Source organism: Gadus chalcogrammus, chromosome 21 (genome assembly GCF_026213295.1).
Source record: "Gadus chalcogrammus isolate NIFS_2021 chromosome 21, NIFS_Gcha_1.0, whole genome shotgun sequence".
Classification (NCBI taxonomy): Eukaryota; Metazoa; Chordata; class Actinopteri; order Gadiformes; family Gadidae; genus Gadus; species Gadus chalcogrammus.
Window position 1 is genome coordinate 14,776,761 of NC_079432.1, and position 17,500 is coordinate 14,794,260.

The 17,500-nt window shown below is 42.6% G+C and overlaps 1 protein-coding gene across 4 annotated transcripts in view; it reads left to right on the plus strand.

Annotated features, from left to right (window-relative positions):
- The first annotated feature begins 6,922 nt into the window (after window positions 1–6,922).
- LOC130374481 (uncharacterized) overlaps window positions 6,923–17,500 on the plus strand; it is an 11,269-nt gene continuing 691 nt past the window's right edge. The window contains exons 1-10 of one of the 4 annotated variants that reach the window (XM_056581268.1): window positions 6,923–8,384; window positions 8,777–8,885; window positions 9,488–9,647; window positions 10,331–10,523; window positions 11,008–11,112; window positions 11,695–11,799; window positions 12,386–12,490; window positions 13,081–13,203; window positions 16,699–16,786; window positions 17,333–17,500. The exon at window positions 17,333–17,500 is cut by the window's right edge and continues 691 nt beyond it. In XM_056581268.1, coding sequence (XP_056437243.1) covers window positions 8,783–8,885; window positions 9,488–9,647; window positions 10,331–10,523; window positions 11,008–11,112; window positions 11,695–11,799; window positions 12,386–12,490; window positions 13,081–13,203; window positions 16,699–16,737 — 933 coding nt within the window. In that variant the 5' untranslated portion in view covers window positions 6,923–8,384; window positions 8,777–8,782 and the 3' untranslated portion in view covers window positions 16,738–16,786; window positions 17,333–17,500. Of the gene's footprint in view, window positions 8,886–9,487; window positions 9,648–10,330; window positions 10,524–11,007; window positions 11,113–11,694; window positions 11,800–12,385; window positions 12,491–13,080; window positions 13,204–16,698 lie in introns of all 4 variants that reach the window. The other 3 variants (XM_056581267.1, XM_056581265.1, XM_056581266.1) reach the window with 3 other exon arrangements.

Genomic DNA, 17,500 nt, shown 5'->3' on the forward strand with positions numbered 1-17,500 from the left:
GTTGGAGGTCACACTAATAACTCTCAGTTCATGAAATGTTCATTTCTAATTCATTGCGTTCTGTTCAGATTATTCATTGCGATGTGTTTAGATTAATATGAGATGCTCAGACAGGTGGTGAAACTTATTGTATCTGACTGAAAAGTTTTAATAGGACGCTGGGTGTAGGATGCTGGGTGTAGGACGCTAGTGTAGGACGCTGGGTGGAGGACACTGGGTGTAGGACACTAGGTGTAGAACACTAGGTGTAGGACACTAGTGTAGGACTCTAGGTTTATGACACTAGGTGTAGGACTTTAGATAGGACACAAGTGTAGGACACTAGGTGTAGGACACTAGGTGTAGAACACTAGGTGTAGGACACAAGTGTAGGACACTAGGTGTAGGACACTAGGTTTAAGACTGTGTGTTCAAGGCAACTCGTCTCCTGGTCCAAGTAGCCAGGGTCTAGGCAAATCAGAAATTTGTCAGCAAACTGGGTCAACTTACAAAAAAAATGTTGACACCACCAACAGGCACCAAGGTGAACTTGGCCCAACGTCGGTCTGGTACAGAGTGGATGTAAAGATAACAATACTTGCAAATGTATTGACAATTATTTTTACGTACATCATTGATTTCAAATGGCTAGTATAATATAGTATAGCAATAAGGATTCCTTTTTATCATCTGCCATAGTTATTCTTAGCCTGGTCCTACCAGACTCTCGTACTTAATTTGATTTGCACAGAGAGTCTGGACCCACTCAATTGAATAACGTTAACTCACTTGATGGCGGGTGTCTGTTGAAGTTTAAAACTATTGGATCTGCCCAGTGCCACTCTGGATCTGCCATACCCAATCGCCAATGTTTGGCCGGGAATCACGTTGCAAGCAGGATGTATACAAACCAAACGCTTCCATCAGTACACTTAAACGTAGTACACTATCCGCACTCACTAAGTGCGCTCATTTTCAGATGTCAGTGTTGTTCCAAATCGAATACTCCGTGGTGCACAGGCGGAGCAGGGCTAAGTTATTCTTTGGCATCCTCAAACATGTTAAAGAAAGAAAGAAAGAAAGAAAGAAAGAAAGAAAGAAAGAAAGAAAGAAAAGAAAATCAAGAGAATGATAGAAATAGTCAAAGAATGAAAGACATTGGCAATCGGCCAAGAAAATGGCCGATTGGTAAAGTTGTTCGACTATTTGTGACTGGTACAAGTAAAAATTGTGGCAATACATGTGGATGAAGTCTAGTCGTCATTAGGCTAATCAGCACTAAACTAATTGGGAGTCATGGACCCTCTATCTGCTAATGCTAACTCTGAACCATAGCCCATATCGGCAAGAGAGAGAGTGGGGGAGAGGGAGAGAGGGAGGGAGAGATGGAAAGAGGGGGACCAGGAAGGGAAGAAAAGTGTAGAGAAGGGTGCAAAAAAGCGAGATCGAGGTAAAGAGGGGAAGAGAGAGATGCAGCCCTAATTAAGAGTGCTGGGATTTATGCAAATGAGACGGTGCTGATATGGTAATCAGAGCCTGCAGGCCCGTAACAGGCTGGGATGCTGCATGTGTGCTCTATGTGTGTGTGTGTGTGTGTGTGTGTGTGTGTGTGTGTGTGTGTGTGTGTGTGTGTGTGTGTGTGTGTGTGTGTGTCTAACAGGCTGACAGCTGGCTGTGAGGAAGGTCAGAGCCAATCAGGCTCTTTCTCTAATGCGCACTGCCCTCTAGCACTCCACGATCCCTCTCTCCGTCTCTCTCTGTCTCTGTCTCTCTCTCCATCCCCTCTATCTCTGTCTCTCGCCCGCTCTCTCATGGTCTCTCTCTCTTGGTCGCTTGCTCCCTCTCCCTCTCTTCATGTTCTTCTATGTTGCTTATCATCCCTCTTCCCTTTGCTCCTCTGCACTTCCTCCAATCTCTCTCTCTCTCTCTCTCTCTCTCTCTCTCTCTCTCTCTCTCTCTCTCTCTCTCTCTCTCTCTCTCTCTCTCTCTCTCTCTCTCTCTCTCTCTCTCACTCTCTCTCTCTCTCTCACTCTCTCTCTCTCTTTCCATGTGCCGTCTGCGTCTGTCACTTGCTAAAACAGCTCTGCAGCCTTTTGGCACTCCATGCGCGCATGAACACAAACAAACTTGCACACACACACACACACACACACACACACACACACACACACACACACACACACACACACACACACACACACACACACACACACACACACACACACACACACACACACACACACACACATACACCCTAACACACGCACAAACACACATGCACGTAGTAGTCCGCCTGTCTATACACATGCAGAATATCAGACTTTCCTTGCATTTAGTAAATATTCAACGGAAAATCGCATTCTAAAAACAATGCCTGCCGAAAATAATCAAACATCAATCTCTCATGATCTGGTCTTGTTACTAGGTCGACTAGTATACACACACACACACACACACACACACACACACACACACACACACACACACACACACACACACACACACACACACACACACACACACACACACACACACACACACACACACACACACACACACACACAACCATACAAATATCCACAGCCACACACCCTCGTGCACAAACCCACACACACACGTTTACACTTCTGGAACCCAGAGGCCCGATCAGTATCAACAGCTTGTAGGTGTAATCCAGTTAACGCAGTATCCCAAATGACTGAATTAATCAGAGAAAATCTGAGAAACACTTATCTAGATCATCACTGTAGACTGCTTCCATTCAAGTGGCTGAGTACTTTAGCTGCCTGACAATCACCCACACACACACACACACACACACACACACACACACACACACACACACACACACACACACACACACACACACACACACACACACACACACACACACACACAGACACACACACACACACACACACACACACACACACACACACACACACACACACACACACACACACACACACACTTATGCACACACACACACACACACACACACACACACACACACACACACACACACACACACACACACACACACACACACACACACACACACACACACACACACACACACACACACACACACACACACACACACACAAGACACCACCACATACACACACATAGACTCCAAAGTTGTCCATGAGGTGAGGTTCGGATTCTCCAATGTTGTGTGTGTCACGTTGCTATGACTTTTGTATGTTGATTAAAAACAGGAACAAATGTGGCTTTCTGTCACGTGGGTCTTGGGAAGCGGAGCCTTGGTGGGACGTAGAAACTTCCATTAAAATAATGAAAGCAATAAAGGCAGCAAACAACAACAACAATAATAAAACCTTTGGAAAACATTTCATAAACCATCAGCAGCCAATTAGAGCACAGGCTGTGTGCTGTGTTGTGCTGGTCTGTGTGCGCGTGTTTGTGTGTGTGTGTGTGTGTGTGTGTGTGTGTGTGTGTGTGTGTGTGTGTGTGTGTGTGTGTGTGTGTATGTGTGTGTGTGTGTGTGTGTGTGTGTGTGTGTGTGTGTGTGTGTGTGTGTGTGTGCGCGCGCGTGTGTGCTCGCGTGTGCGTGCGTGAGTGCGCGCGCCAATGCGTGTGTGTGTGTGTGTGTGTGTTGATGTGTGCGTGTGTTTGGGTGTGCGCGTGACCATGCGCGCACGCGCGCGTTGGGTATTAGAGCGTTGCAGCGCCCGGCTCGGCTGTGCCCCGCAGGCCCGACCTTCTAATCATTATCTGTCTGTCTTATTACGCTCCAAACCGGGCCACTCTTAAATAAAATATGCAAAGGTTTCTTAAATGATGACCCGGGGCTGCGCGCGCCACCGCTGCTCTACATGCTGTTAATCTGAGAAATGCAAATTCCCTTCATCTCGCACTCGCCTTTATTAACTTTTTTGAATTTAAAATTCCACGAACAATGAGTTCTGTCAGCTTCTGAAATGATATTTTCTCTCCTCTTTTTATGTGCGCACGGAAGCGAGTTTAGAGCATGAAATTACCAGGGGAAATATGAGCGGTTTCATCTCTCTCACACAATTTAATTGGCTGCTTTGCAATTATTAGTTTTTGCTGCTAAAGTTTTTTTTTTTGTTACTGTTACTGTTTCCTTAAAGTGACAGCTTTCAACAGTGTTTTATTTTGCATTTAAACATATGTTCGGGTCCACACTTGAGCGCAGCGGTTCCCCCACTCTCCCCGGGTGCCCTGATTGGGTGGCCCAGTCCACGTGATTTGCAAGGGGATTTGCTATTCGCATCAGATTGAATATTCTGTGATGTCAACATCCAACCAAATTGATGAAAATACTACAGGCTGCGCCAAGCATTTTGAATAGTACTGGAAGAGAGGAATAAATCCCTGTCTGTTTAAAAGCTTTCCACGTTTTTTTATTGTTAAAATAGCATGTTTCTTCTTAGGCCTATATGCTTACAGGATTATTTGAAATATAGGCCTTGCTCTCCATTATAGTTTGTTCTGCAGGTATATAATTAATATGAAATTAATATAATTTAATAAAAATATATTTATATGTAAATCTGGCAATTTGTTATTAGTTTTCCCATTATGTGTTTTTTCTCCTTTTTGATGAATTAAAGCAATAGTCTGGTACTAGCCCGCCCACCCAGCACTCACAGCCCGCCTATCGGGGGAGACCTGGCAGAGTGTAATTGTACCAGGCCTAAAGGGTTGACTTGACCTGACTCCTGAGAAGGATTTAAGCACCTCATTGCCACTCACAAGCAGTCGCGCATGTCATTCAAAAAAGCTTTTAGGTATTTTTCAGCGTCCTACTTCTCCTGGTTATCTCATCTTAACAGGTGTCATCTCACTAACCCTGTTCTCCACAGCTCACTGAAGTCTGCTACATTTAACAAATATGATTACTTAACTCTCTCATTATAATAATGTATTCATGTACGTTCAGAGACCCTTCATTTTCAGGCTTATCATCATGCATTATTATTATGATGATGCTTATTATTATCATCATCCATAATAGTTATTTAATATTAATAATATGATTATTGTCATTATGAATATCATTATTCAAGATTTTATTATTTATTCAAAAATTATTGCTATTATTATTATTATTATTATTATTATTATTATTATTATTATAATCATCCAAAGAATATAATAAATGAGGTGATGGTGTTTTTCCTGTTCACTCTTGTATTCCTCCCTCCCTTCCTGGTCGGACTGCGTGCCTCTCTACGCCCCCCTCCTGGGCCGAGGTTATGTGGAGGGAGCTCGAAGCTCTGGCTGGGCTTCCTCTGCTGCACGGTAATGACACCGACCTAATGCTAATGACGCCACGCTAATGCTGATTGGAACAGAGGAGTAGTGCAAATCAAAGGGCTAGTGCTCTGCTCATGCTGCTAGCTCATTAGCTCTCGTATTATTTACCGTCCCGCCGCAGAGCTGAAAGGCAGAGCGTGTGGCAGCCTGGGTACAGCACCAGCGGCTGTAATGAGGAGAAAGTGTAATAGATGAGGTAAGGCGGGAGGTAAACACCGGAGGGAAAGGGCGATTAGCCATCTTCTGACTGAGGTGGGCCCACGCAGTAACCGGGGAGCAGTGACTCGAGCTCTGTTACACACACCGACACGCCCACCTGTTCTACTCAGGCATTTAGGTCAGACGGGGAGGGGCTCAGGGGGTTTGTGTTTCGAGTAGGATACCTGCGGAGAGCATAATTGGAAACACAGAGGATGTTGAAGCCGTAAAAAAGATGGTAGTTGAACCCACATCTCTTATGGAGCGAGGATTTGACGCTCATCAGTGGTTGTTTGTGTTTGATTTGTTCAAAAGTACGAATCTGAGAACATGAATATACTCATGCACCCCAAACAAGAATCCCAGTAAAAGACATGAAGAGATGTAGCAAGCTATTTGAAGGAGTAACGCAGGTCTCCGCCCAACCCCTTCACCACCACCACCACCACCACCACCACCACCACCACTACCGTGTTCACTACCAGCACCACCACTCTGATCACAAACGCCACCACCACCTCCACCAACACCACATCCACCTCCACCACCACCACCACCCCCACCTTCATCCCCATCACCACCTCTACCAGCTCCACTACCACCACCGCGGCCAACATCAACACCACCACCACCACTACCTCCACCACCAACGCCACCACAACCACCACGACCTCAACCACCACCACCACCTCCACCTTCACCACCACCACCGCCACCACCACTATTGCTACCACCACCCCCACCACCATCACTACCTCCACCAGCACTACCGAGACCATTACAACAATAATAATAATAATAATAGGTAATACATTATTTTTCTCATCAAGCCTTTCCCATTGTCAAGGGGCTTTTCCCGCTGCACATCAAAGTAGAGTTAATCCCCCCACCGCCATCATCCTTCTCAAATCGCAGTCGCTTCACTTTATTCCTCCTCGGTTCCACTAAGAGACAACTTGTATGCATCCTATAGGAAATGCAGGAGATGCTGACACAAGCTGCCGCCTCAGCAATGTGGCTGGCGTTGTTTCATTGGCACAACTTTAACATTTTATGGGGGATACATCTAATTACCTTGCTGTGAATTGTGTTATATAGCGTATAAATACCAGCAGTTATGAAAGATGAAAGAAATGAAAGAAATGTGTGTGATGCTCACAGTTAAACAGCATATGTATGTATTGTAGGTATGCTTTAGCAAATTTCCATGAGCATGTCTGTATGTGTGTGTGTGTGTGTTTGTGTGTGTGTGAGTGTGTGCATGTGTTTGTGCGTGCATGTATGCATGTATGTGTGTGTGTGAGTGTGTGTGTGTGTCTGTGTGTCTGGGTGTGTGTGTGTGCGTGTGTGCATCCATGGGCTTGAGTGCGCGCTTGTGTGTCTTTGTGTATCTGTGTGTGTGTGTGTGTGTGTGTGTGTGTGTGTGTGTGTTCTTGTATTCCTATACTTATGGGGACATCGATCTGTTCACACAGTCACGCCGTGGGGACCTCTGACAGTATGGGGACCAAAATCGAGGTCCCCATGAGGGAAAGTGCTTTAAATGAATGCAGGAGTCAATCTGAAGGTGCCTGTGTGATTTTTAGCTTTGGCCCATAATTCACAAATTTCTGTTTTTATTTTCGGGACACACACACACACAGATTTCTCACTATCGCCCCCTAGAATCCCAAGTTGGTATTGCAACTAATAGTTCACACACACCACTACCAAATATGGTAGGTACCGCCCCTTCCTGGTCCCCATAATGTATGAATTCACAAACTAAGAACTTTTTTCAGTGTTAATCAACAATTAGGCTATTGGAAACGTTTATTTGCAATAGATGCCAACTACATTGCTAAGAAGTTGTGCAGAGAAGACGCAAGTTATATATCGCCATAGGCAGATTACTTTAGCATGTTCTAATTGTGTGCTTGTGTGCACAAAGTAAGTTAGATATCAACGAGTTCTCAATTTAACACAAAACAAGTTCACGTGTACATTGCATGTTTTAAAGCGTATTAAGAAAAAGTAATGCCTAATTAGCCTGCGCCAGTGGTTAGGAGTAACCCACAACCACATTAACTGGTGCTGTAAATTGATAAGCCAGTGCAACGGGACAATGCAAAGTTGTCAGAAACCGATTTTATGCAGTGTATTATGGCAGATGCTAGATTAAAATATCAGATTTTCAAGTACTAGGTGCTGTGTGGTTTCTTTAATTTAGATGTAGGCTACTGTGCCGACATTGTCGTTTAAAATATGTTTGCCTACCCTGGCGATCGTGTCAAACTCTGCCTATGAATATCGCACGCATGTTTACAATACAAACAATGGTTATGACACAAAATACTGTAAAATAAATAGTCTTCTACATATATCAGGGATATTTGTATTTGCGACAGCAGAATGGTGCTTTAACCATGGCTCTTGATTGCTGGCAACCTGCGCGCTCTCTGACGTGACTGCCTCTTCGGTGGCCGTCCGGGGAGAACGCATGCATGTTCGGTTCAATGTTTACAGCATTGGCAATTTTATTCAATACAAAATACAACTTATAGGAATTGTAATTGCTTTATAATTAATTGAGTGTTCGATTGAAATAATATATTGCTTGATATAGTAAAATCAATAAAACATGACTTCTTAATAGTGAATTAGAATTTATAGATATGGTATTTTTCCATAATAATAATAAGATTAAACATATATTTCCGATTGTCCAAACAATACATTCTTCCAATGCTAGCAAGGGGCTTGTGACTTTGGCCGTTTGCTTTTAATGTGAAATCAGACAGGAAGTCAAATGTACCTTCAGGTTCATATCAACCTCAATCTAGAAGAAGAGCCTATTATCTCTGTGAAACCTTCGAATTTGATGCATATTAAAGATTTACCCGGAGCAAGTGGCGTGTTCAGTAAGTATTCAACCATTTTCTTGAAATATCGTGTAATAGCAAGAGCTTTATGCATCATGTAGCCGTTTATTTAAAATGGTCTGCTTGTTGACTGCTAGCCAAACGCACATGTAACGTTAGCTAGTTAGCATTAGCATCCGCAGCATTACCATCCGCAGCCTGGGCTCTGTAGCCGGAGCTCCGGCGACAGTGCACTTTTTCAAGCGTAGAAAATGCTTAACATTTCACAAAATGTAAATGTGTTATTCAGCTACCAACTTTGAATGCATCTCATGTAGTATGATTTAACTAGAACTGATAAGATAAGATAAAAAGATAATAACTTTATATCATCCCATGCATGGGAAATTAACTTGAAGTCAAATCGATTTCACTTTTGTATTTCTCTGCAGTTTGAAATGCCACCAAGAATCAGTCCCCTCACAGATGCCTGTCACCATGTCGGTTTAAAGACTGACAAAACATGGAAACTGGAGGTGAAGTACATCAATGCAATAAAAGGTAAAATTATGAAATATGGTTTCTATCGATGGATGGATGGATGGATGGATATAAAGGGTGGAAGTGGGATAATAAATTACAAAACACGTGTCTTAAAGTGATACCATATCTAATTCCTCTCTCCATTAGGTAAGCAGGTCTAAATAATGTGATTTAATTACACTTATTATTGTACTGTAGATTGGTTAAATCAGAGTGTGATTTTGCCCAGTGAGTTTTCTGTCCTACTGTATACAGTAGAATAAACCAAGACCGATTTTTAAGGTCACAGTGAAATCTGACAGCATAAATATGAACTTTACCAAAATAACTGTATTTTGTATGTATTTATTCTGTATTCAATAAGCTACATTAATCTTACTGTCATTTCTACTATAATGATTGACCAGCGTCTCAAAGAGAGGCTATGCTTACACGTATGTCGGTAATTGATGCCAATACCCAAGCATTATACTGTATTTAAGAAACATGATTATAATTGCAAAACTTCTTAGGAAGCCAATTTATGCGTTATTTTCACTCTTCATCTGTTGTGAAGGGCTGAAAATGGAATGTTTTAATTTTCCTGTTCTAATTAAAGATGTCTTTCTTTTTTTTTGCAGGGCGTGGGGTGTTCGCCATAGGTTCATTCTCCAAAGGAGATTTTATAGTGGAATACAGGGGAGATTTGATAAGCGAAGGTGAAGCTCAAAAGAGAAGAATTTATAACCCTGCATGTTCTGGATTTTTGTACGCGTTCAAGTTGGGAGGCAAAACATGGTGGTAAGATTTTAAATTGCACCTTAACTATACTACCTTATACTGAAGTCGTTACACTTGCTTAAACAAAACTAATCCAATAATTACTAATCCGCCGCTGCCGTAGCCTGCTACCAACTACAGGAAAGTATAAACTATGCTGCTGCTGAGACACAAGTCCCTCAAAATGCAATGCAAGGGTTGTTTTATTTCTAACATTAATCTTTCAACACAGACATTTATATGTGTGTAAGGGATAATGTATAGAACGCCGGTCATTATCGGGCAAAGGGCGAACCGGACACCGACGCGAAAGCGGAGGTGTCTTGCTTAGCCGTGAAGGGGCTTATTTTTGCGATAATGACCGGCGACGTTCTATACATTATCCCGCTTATTACACGGCTACTTGCCAAAATTAAAAAATAACTTCACACGGTGTGTCTTTTTACAATTTATATGTTACCATTGACGCAAACGTTCCACTGAACAGCGCAGCTTAGGCGATATCTAAGTCATTATATATCTATGGAAATGTTCTGCCTGTCATCCCCTGCATTTGGGTCAATCTTCCGGAATCCATTGTGACGTTAACTTATATGCTTACTCAATCAATAACTCATGTAAAACTGTGATCTTGTATGCTAGTAAATGATGTTTTAATGAAAAGTAATAATAATATTTTTTCTATTTTATTTGTGGTTTTAAAGCATTGACGCCTCGAAGGAAGATGGTTCTTTCGGCCGCCTGGTGAACGATGACCACAGACATCCCAATGCCAGGATGAAGAGAATAGACATTGCAGGAAGCACACACCTCTGTCTTTTTGCTCTCAAAGACATAAAAGATGGTGAAGAAATTGCACATAATTATGGAGGAGAGGACTGCCCATGGCGAAAGCAGGTACGTGTTACAACTAGTGTTAAGGTATATACAATTCAAGAATGTCTTGGAATAACTTAATGATTGATGGTATCTTTGTTTGAAACTATATAAATCAATTTCAATAAATGATCATTTTTTCTATTGTATATTAAAACATTGGATATTCAGGAGGCATCTGAATCAGGGCCAAATGTCACTGTAGTCTGGGACGTTCCCGACGTCCCCACAATACATCTTGTATGGTTTTGTTTCAGTGAAACTTTATGTTAAGTATCTGATAAGGAGAACGTACAGGTGTGCAAAATGTCCCCACTAGGCATAGTCTATGTGACAGAAGACAGGTTGACAAAGCAGGACAAAATAGAATCCTTTCTCGCTAGTTTGGTGTGTGGGGATGTATTTGACCCAAGAGACATGTCCTTTAGAAAATGTATTAAAAGAATAAAATATTATCCAGTGTTTACATTAAATTGACTGATTTACTTTTTGTATCAAATTGCAGATGACTACATGTGAACCTGAGACGTCCTGTGTGAGCTCCCAGTCTGTGCTCATGTCAGAGCCACAGTGGGATGAAGCTGCCTGGTTAGAGGACACTGGTCAACAGGTAATTCATGTCCATCACTTAATGTTTTCCTCTAGTGTCTTCTAGTTACCTTTGACGTCTTCTGTTGTCTACTTTAAGCAGGTAAATTAAAAGAATCAGATAATTATGAGGGGAATCTATTATGCATCAGGTCTGCCAAACAGTTTCTGTAATGCTTGTATAAGGCTAATGATTAAGGGATATGTAGGACACATCTAAACCGTGTTGAGTAATTTTCCCGGTGCAAAATGTCGCTGTAGTGTGGGACATTCACGACGTCCCCATCATGCACCTTTAATGGTTTTGTTTCAGTGTAATGTTACGTTAAGTATCTGATAACAGAGAACGTACAGGTGTGTGAAATGTCCCCACTCAGCAGGGTTTATTCAAGATGAGTGAAATGTCCCCACTAGGCATAGTCTATGTGACAGCAGACAGAGGTTGACAAAGCAGGACAAAATATGAGAGTAGAATTCCTTCTCACTAGTCTGGTGTGTGGGCATGTATTTGACCCAAGAGGAGGTAGAACATTTATTAAAAGAATAAAATATTATCCAGTGTTTACATTAAATTGACTGATTTACTTTTTGTATCAAATTGCAGATGACTACATGTGAACCTGAGACGTCCTGTGTGAGCTCCCAGTCTGTGCTCATGTCAGAGCCACAGTGGGATGAAGCTGCCTGGTTAGAGGACACTGGTCAACAGGTAATTCATGTCCATCACTTAATGTTTTCCTCTAGTGTCTTCTAGTTACCTTTGACGTCTTCTGTTGTCTACTTTAAGCAGGTAAATTAAAAGAATCAGATAATTATGAGGGGAATCTATTATGCATCAGGTCTGCCAAACAGTTTCTGTAATGCTTGTATAAGGCTAATGATTAAGGGATATGTAGGACACATCTAAACCGTGTTGAGTAATTTTCCCGGGGCAAAATGTCGCTGTAGTGTGGGACATTCACGACGTCCCCATCATGCACCTTTAATGGTTTTGTTTCAGTGTAATGTTATGTTAAGTCTGATAACCGAGAACGTACAGGTGTGTGAAATGTCCCCACTCAGCAGGGTTTATTCAAGATGTGTGAAATGTCCCCACTACGCATAGTCTATTTGACAGCAGACAGAGGTTGACAAAGCAGGACAAAATATGACGCTAGAATTCTTTCTCACTAGTCTGCTGTGTTGGCATGTATTTGACCCAAGAGACATGTCCTTTAGAAAATGTCTTAAAATAATATAATATTACGCAGTGTTTACATGAAATTGACTGATTTACTTTTTGTATCAAATTGCAGATGACTACATGGGAACCTGACACGCACTGTGTGAGCTCCCAGCCTGTGCTCATGTCAGAGCCAAAGTGGGATGAAGCTGCCTGGTTAGAGGACACTGGTCACCAGGTAATTCATATCCATCACCTAATAATTACCTCTAGTGTCTTATAGTCACCTTTGACATCTGCTCTCGTTTTCTTTAAACAGGTAAATTAATTAAATTTGATAATTATAAGGGGAATCTATTATGCATCAGGTCTGCCAAACTGTTTTCTCTAATGCTTGTATAAGGCTAATGATTAAGGGATATGTAGGACACATCTAAACCTTGATGAGTAATTTTCCCGGGGCAAAATGTCGCTGTAGTCTGGGACGTTCACGACGTCCCCACAATGCACCTTTTATGGTTTGGTTTCAGTGTAATGTTACGTTAAGTATCTGATAACGGAGAACGTACAGGTGTGTGAAATGTCCCCACTCAGCAGGGTTTATTCAAGATGAGTGAAATGTCCCCACTAGGCATAGTCTATTTGACAAAGCAGGACAAAATATGACAGTAGAATTCCTTCTCAGGCAACTAATGGTGTGTGGGCATGTATTTGACCCAAGAGACTTGCAGCATTGTTTTGTGTTTGTTTTTGGTCTGCATTGTTCTAGCAAATTTGACATATCTTTTTAAAAATATTATATATTAATGAATTTCATACAATCATCAGAAGAGGAAACTGTTGGAGGCACGGAGGGGGAATCAAATCCCAGCAAAACAGAGACGCAAACTGCCACCAGCAGAAGATGGAGCATCTTCTACAGTCTGTGCTGTGAGCCATGTTCTTCCAAAGGTGAATTTTACACTTTTTGATTTATATATCGGAGTAACGTAATTTATTGGACAACGTAATGTTGTAGAGTACAAATTTGAGGTTATATAAGTCAAAATGAAAACATTTTTATGAGGGAGTGTCAATCTTCCCAGCTCTCTAGTCTGGTTGTACGTCAGCAGATACTTCTATAGGATTTGCCAGGTGGCATTAGGGTGAACAGACTGTGACTGGGGTAGATAGTATCTTTGGGCGTTGTGCAGACACCTCACTTTGCTGATGCTCAGTAGATGCTGATTCACTCTTAGTTTGGACAACAAACACAATGGGCCCTATTTTAACGGTCTGAAACGCAAGTGGGAAGCGCAAAGCGCAAGTAGCTATGTGGGCAGTTCTACGGCGCTATCGCTATTTTACAGGCGGATAAATGACACTTGCGTCGCGGCGCAAGTGTCAAAAGGGTTGGTCTGAAGCAGCCTAGTTACCCGTAGGTGTGGTTTGGGCGTAACGTCCAACAAACCAATGAGAGTGCCAGCTCCCATCCCCTTTAAGAGCCATGAGCGCATTTGAATCGGACGAGTTGATATTTTGACAGCGCGTCTGCAGTCTCCGATGAGACAGATCCACATGAATTTCAAACTGCAAATGGCTCAGTTTATTGCCAAATAATATGGCCTAATTCACACATGGAATAAGGGGTTTTCTTCCACAACTTCAGAAATGCTGAGTCCTCAAATAAATTTCGGCAAAGAAAACGTATATGATATAACATATGTTATGCGGTAACTGTGGTTCTATTTAATGATGTACGCAATACATTATAAACTTTGTTTCTTATCAGTATTGTATGCTATCCTAATATGCATGTGTCCCCGCGGTAATAGACATTGCCATTGATTGTATTATGCGTTACGTGTTTAGTTTGCGTGTGTTTAAACAGAGCACACGCGCCCCCGCATTCATTCATTCTTTTTAACACTCACTCGCGGTAAAACAATGTTATTCACGATCAAATACTCATCAATCCTAAAAGTTATGGGCATGTAGGCCTACAATATGTCAAGAAAATATGTGTTTGCTGTACGGTGTTTGCAGATGCATTGATTTAAAAGTACAACTTATTACCGCTGCATCAGCTGTTCTTTCCCAAATAATTTACCAAGAATGTGCGGCTAGGTAGATGGGCGAAGCAAAGTGTATGCGCGAGGTGCACAAGCAATCCGTATGCATCGCATGCGCATGTATGCATGCGCCCTTAAAGATCCCATGCCATGCTATTTATGGATGCTTTAATATAGGTATTAGTGGGCCACAAACACAGTATTCAAAGACGTCCCCGAAATTCAGCCGTGGTGCAGAGTTACAGCCACTCCGAACCAGTCGCACATTGAGCTTCCCCCAAACGCGCTGTTTCGGTGGGCGTGTCAAGGCAGGTCAAGGAGGGGGGTGGGGGTGTGGCCCTGAGCAGCTTGTAGCCACAGTACAATGCGCTCTGGTTACGGTGGGCGTGTCAAGGCAGGTCAAGGAGGGGGGTGGGGGTGTGGCCCTGATCAGCTTGTAGCCACAGTACCATGCGCTCTGTTTACGGTGGATGTATCGCAATGGCTCGTTGAAACCCATATTATACATAGATATCTATATAATATAATATAATATATAATGTATATTATCACCTGGCCCTGAGCAGCCCACGGTACCATGCGCTCTGTTTACGGTGGATGTATCGCAATGGCTCTTAGAAACCCATATTATACATAGATATCTATATCATATAATCTATAATATATATTATCACCTGGCCGTGAGCAGCTTGTAGCCACGGTACCATGCGCTCTGTTTACGGTAGATGTATCGCAATGGCTCTTAGAAACCCATTGTATACATCGATATCTATATCATAATATATATTATCACGGCCAAAAGCTGTGTGAGCCTCCAGACGATAGGCTATTATGAATCTCAAACGACCGCGTCTTCTGAATTGGGGGGAAAGGAACTTTGGCTTTGACTCCCTGAAGTAGGCATGAACCACAACATGGAGGAGAAAGGGATTGTTGACCGCGGTCGTCTCCCGCCGGAGCCTCGCTGCCGATGGACCACCGCTTCAGGAGGCGGTGATTAGCGCTGACCGCTGCCGAGGCGGCGGGAAGCAGGGCTCAAGCGGGATACATTCGCGGCCAACAATCCCCTTCTCCTCCATGTCGTGGTTCATGTACTTCAGGGATTCAAAGCCAAAGTTCCTTTCCCCCAATTCATTCTCAACCATGGCTGAGATAACCCCCACTACGAGTCTCGTTGTAGAAATACCAGAGACGAGAGTCCGACGTGTAATGCGCCATCACACCAACAGCAGAACGGTTATCCAAATAACAAGGAAGTGTACAACACTTGCGTTACAGTCCTGGGGCTCTACATCTAAATAATATCATATAATACATAGATATCTATATCAAATAATACATATTATCACGGCCAAAAGCTGTGTGCACCTCCAGACGATATAATGAATCGCAAAGGACTTCGTCGGGTTCTCCGACGTCTCTGGTTCTTCCACTTCCACATCAATCTGTAGTAGACAGAACCGCGCGCTGCCTGCGGCCTGCTGCCGGCGCAAGGCACCACCGCCCGGCTGCCCGCTGCCGGGCGGTGGTGCCTCGCGGCAACCGGCGGCAGGCAGCATGTCGCAGTTCATGTACTTCGATGTCGTTCTGCCATTGCATTCAAAATTCTGTAACTAGCCTGTTACTACGAACTAAGCAACTACAATACACGTATTAGCATTTAGCACTAGCTCAATCACGACTCCTTCAGAATTCTTGTGGGTGGTTACGAACCAACCAAGTGGGCAGGGCCATGAATTATAGTTTGACAACGCTACGTCACAGTGTCGCCTTATCCATATTGGCTCATTTCTTCTGCCTTTTTCCTTTCATTGCCTATTGCATTCAGCAGACAAACTGCATAGATTTCAAACTTACCACAGCTCACAAACTTATTCAGACCTATGTTATTTAACAAACAACAGGAAAAATGTGATTTTAATGGCATGGGCTCTTTAAAATAGCATCTGAACAACGCGCCACTGACTTTAAACCAGGTATTTCCTGGTCAGTAGCGCAATGGCATTCAGAAACGGCAAAATACCGTTGGCGCCAGAACCTGCCTCCTCCTTCTGCCGAACCGCCCCTTGGGGCGCATGATCAATCCCTAATTTACCGGCGAGTGGCGGTGGTGGGAAAAGAACGCTCTGCGCCAGTTGTAAACTAGCAGCGACACATGCGCCAGTGACTAAGTCACTTGCGCCGGATGCAAGATAGGGCCCCATGTGATCTAGAAAATACAAATGTTATGTCATAATATTAGTCTCATGTTGTTCAATGTAGGTTCAATTTGTTAAACATCTTGTGCGCTATATAATAATTGCAAACTTATTTTCTGCTGCTTTTATAGTGGATCTAACAGGATGTAGATATCTCTTGACTTAAGACTGAAGTTTTCCTGTATATTCTTTTGAAGGCTGCAGGAATCGGTCTGTTTCTTTTCTTTGTAAACTGACTCGATTGCAGCTTTTCTGCACCACCGCCTGGTCTCGTCTGCTTTCTAGGTGAGGCGTAGTTCCTCTTGCGTGTTTCAACTAACCTATTTGTTTGTCCCTGTGATGACGTTAATTTTCATGGCTACTTGGATGCATGTTAATGCAGGAGTCAACCAACAGACTGAGAGTGGAACACTCCAATCAATCATTTTTTTTATAGCACCTTTCATACAGTTAGTGCAGTTCAAAGTGCTTCACAGATGGCTGAGAAAGCAGATAATAGGACATATATTAATTGAAGATGAAAGAAAGATTGCAGACAAAGGAATTATGACAAGAAAATTATAATGTTAAATAAGAAAAAGAAAGCTGCCATAATATCGAAGACATAATGCTACTGTTGCTAAAAAACAAAAATAAGGAATTAATATTATAGTCTCTAAATGAAAGTGTGTGGCATGTAATACAATAAAAAGTTTTTAGTTGACACTTTACAATAAGGTGTACTAATGAGCAGATCACTGAGGATTGTTGATGCAGGACATGAAACTTATAGGAACTGTATCTCCTTCCTGATACTTTCATGTAAACATCTGTTTTTCTACTCATTTACAGGAAAGGCTCCACTCAAAAGGGAACCATGGCAGCCAGCAGAGATAAAGGCCGTCGAGAGGCACATAAAGGCTTTAATACATGCTTGCACTGTGCCAAAAATGTCTAACTAAACTAAATCTGTAGGTGGCGAAGAAGTTAAAGCTGCGTCACGCTTTGAACTAAACACTT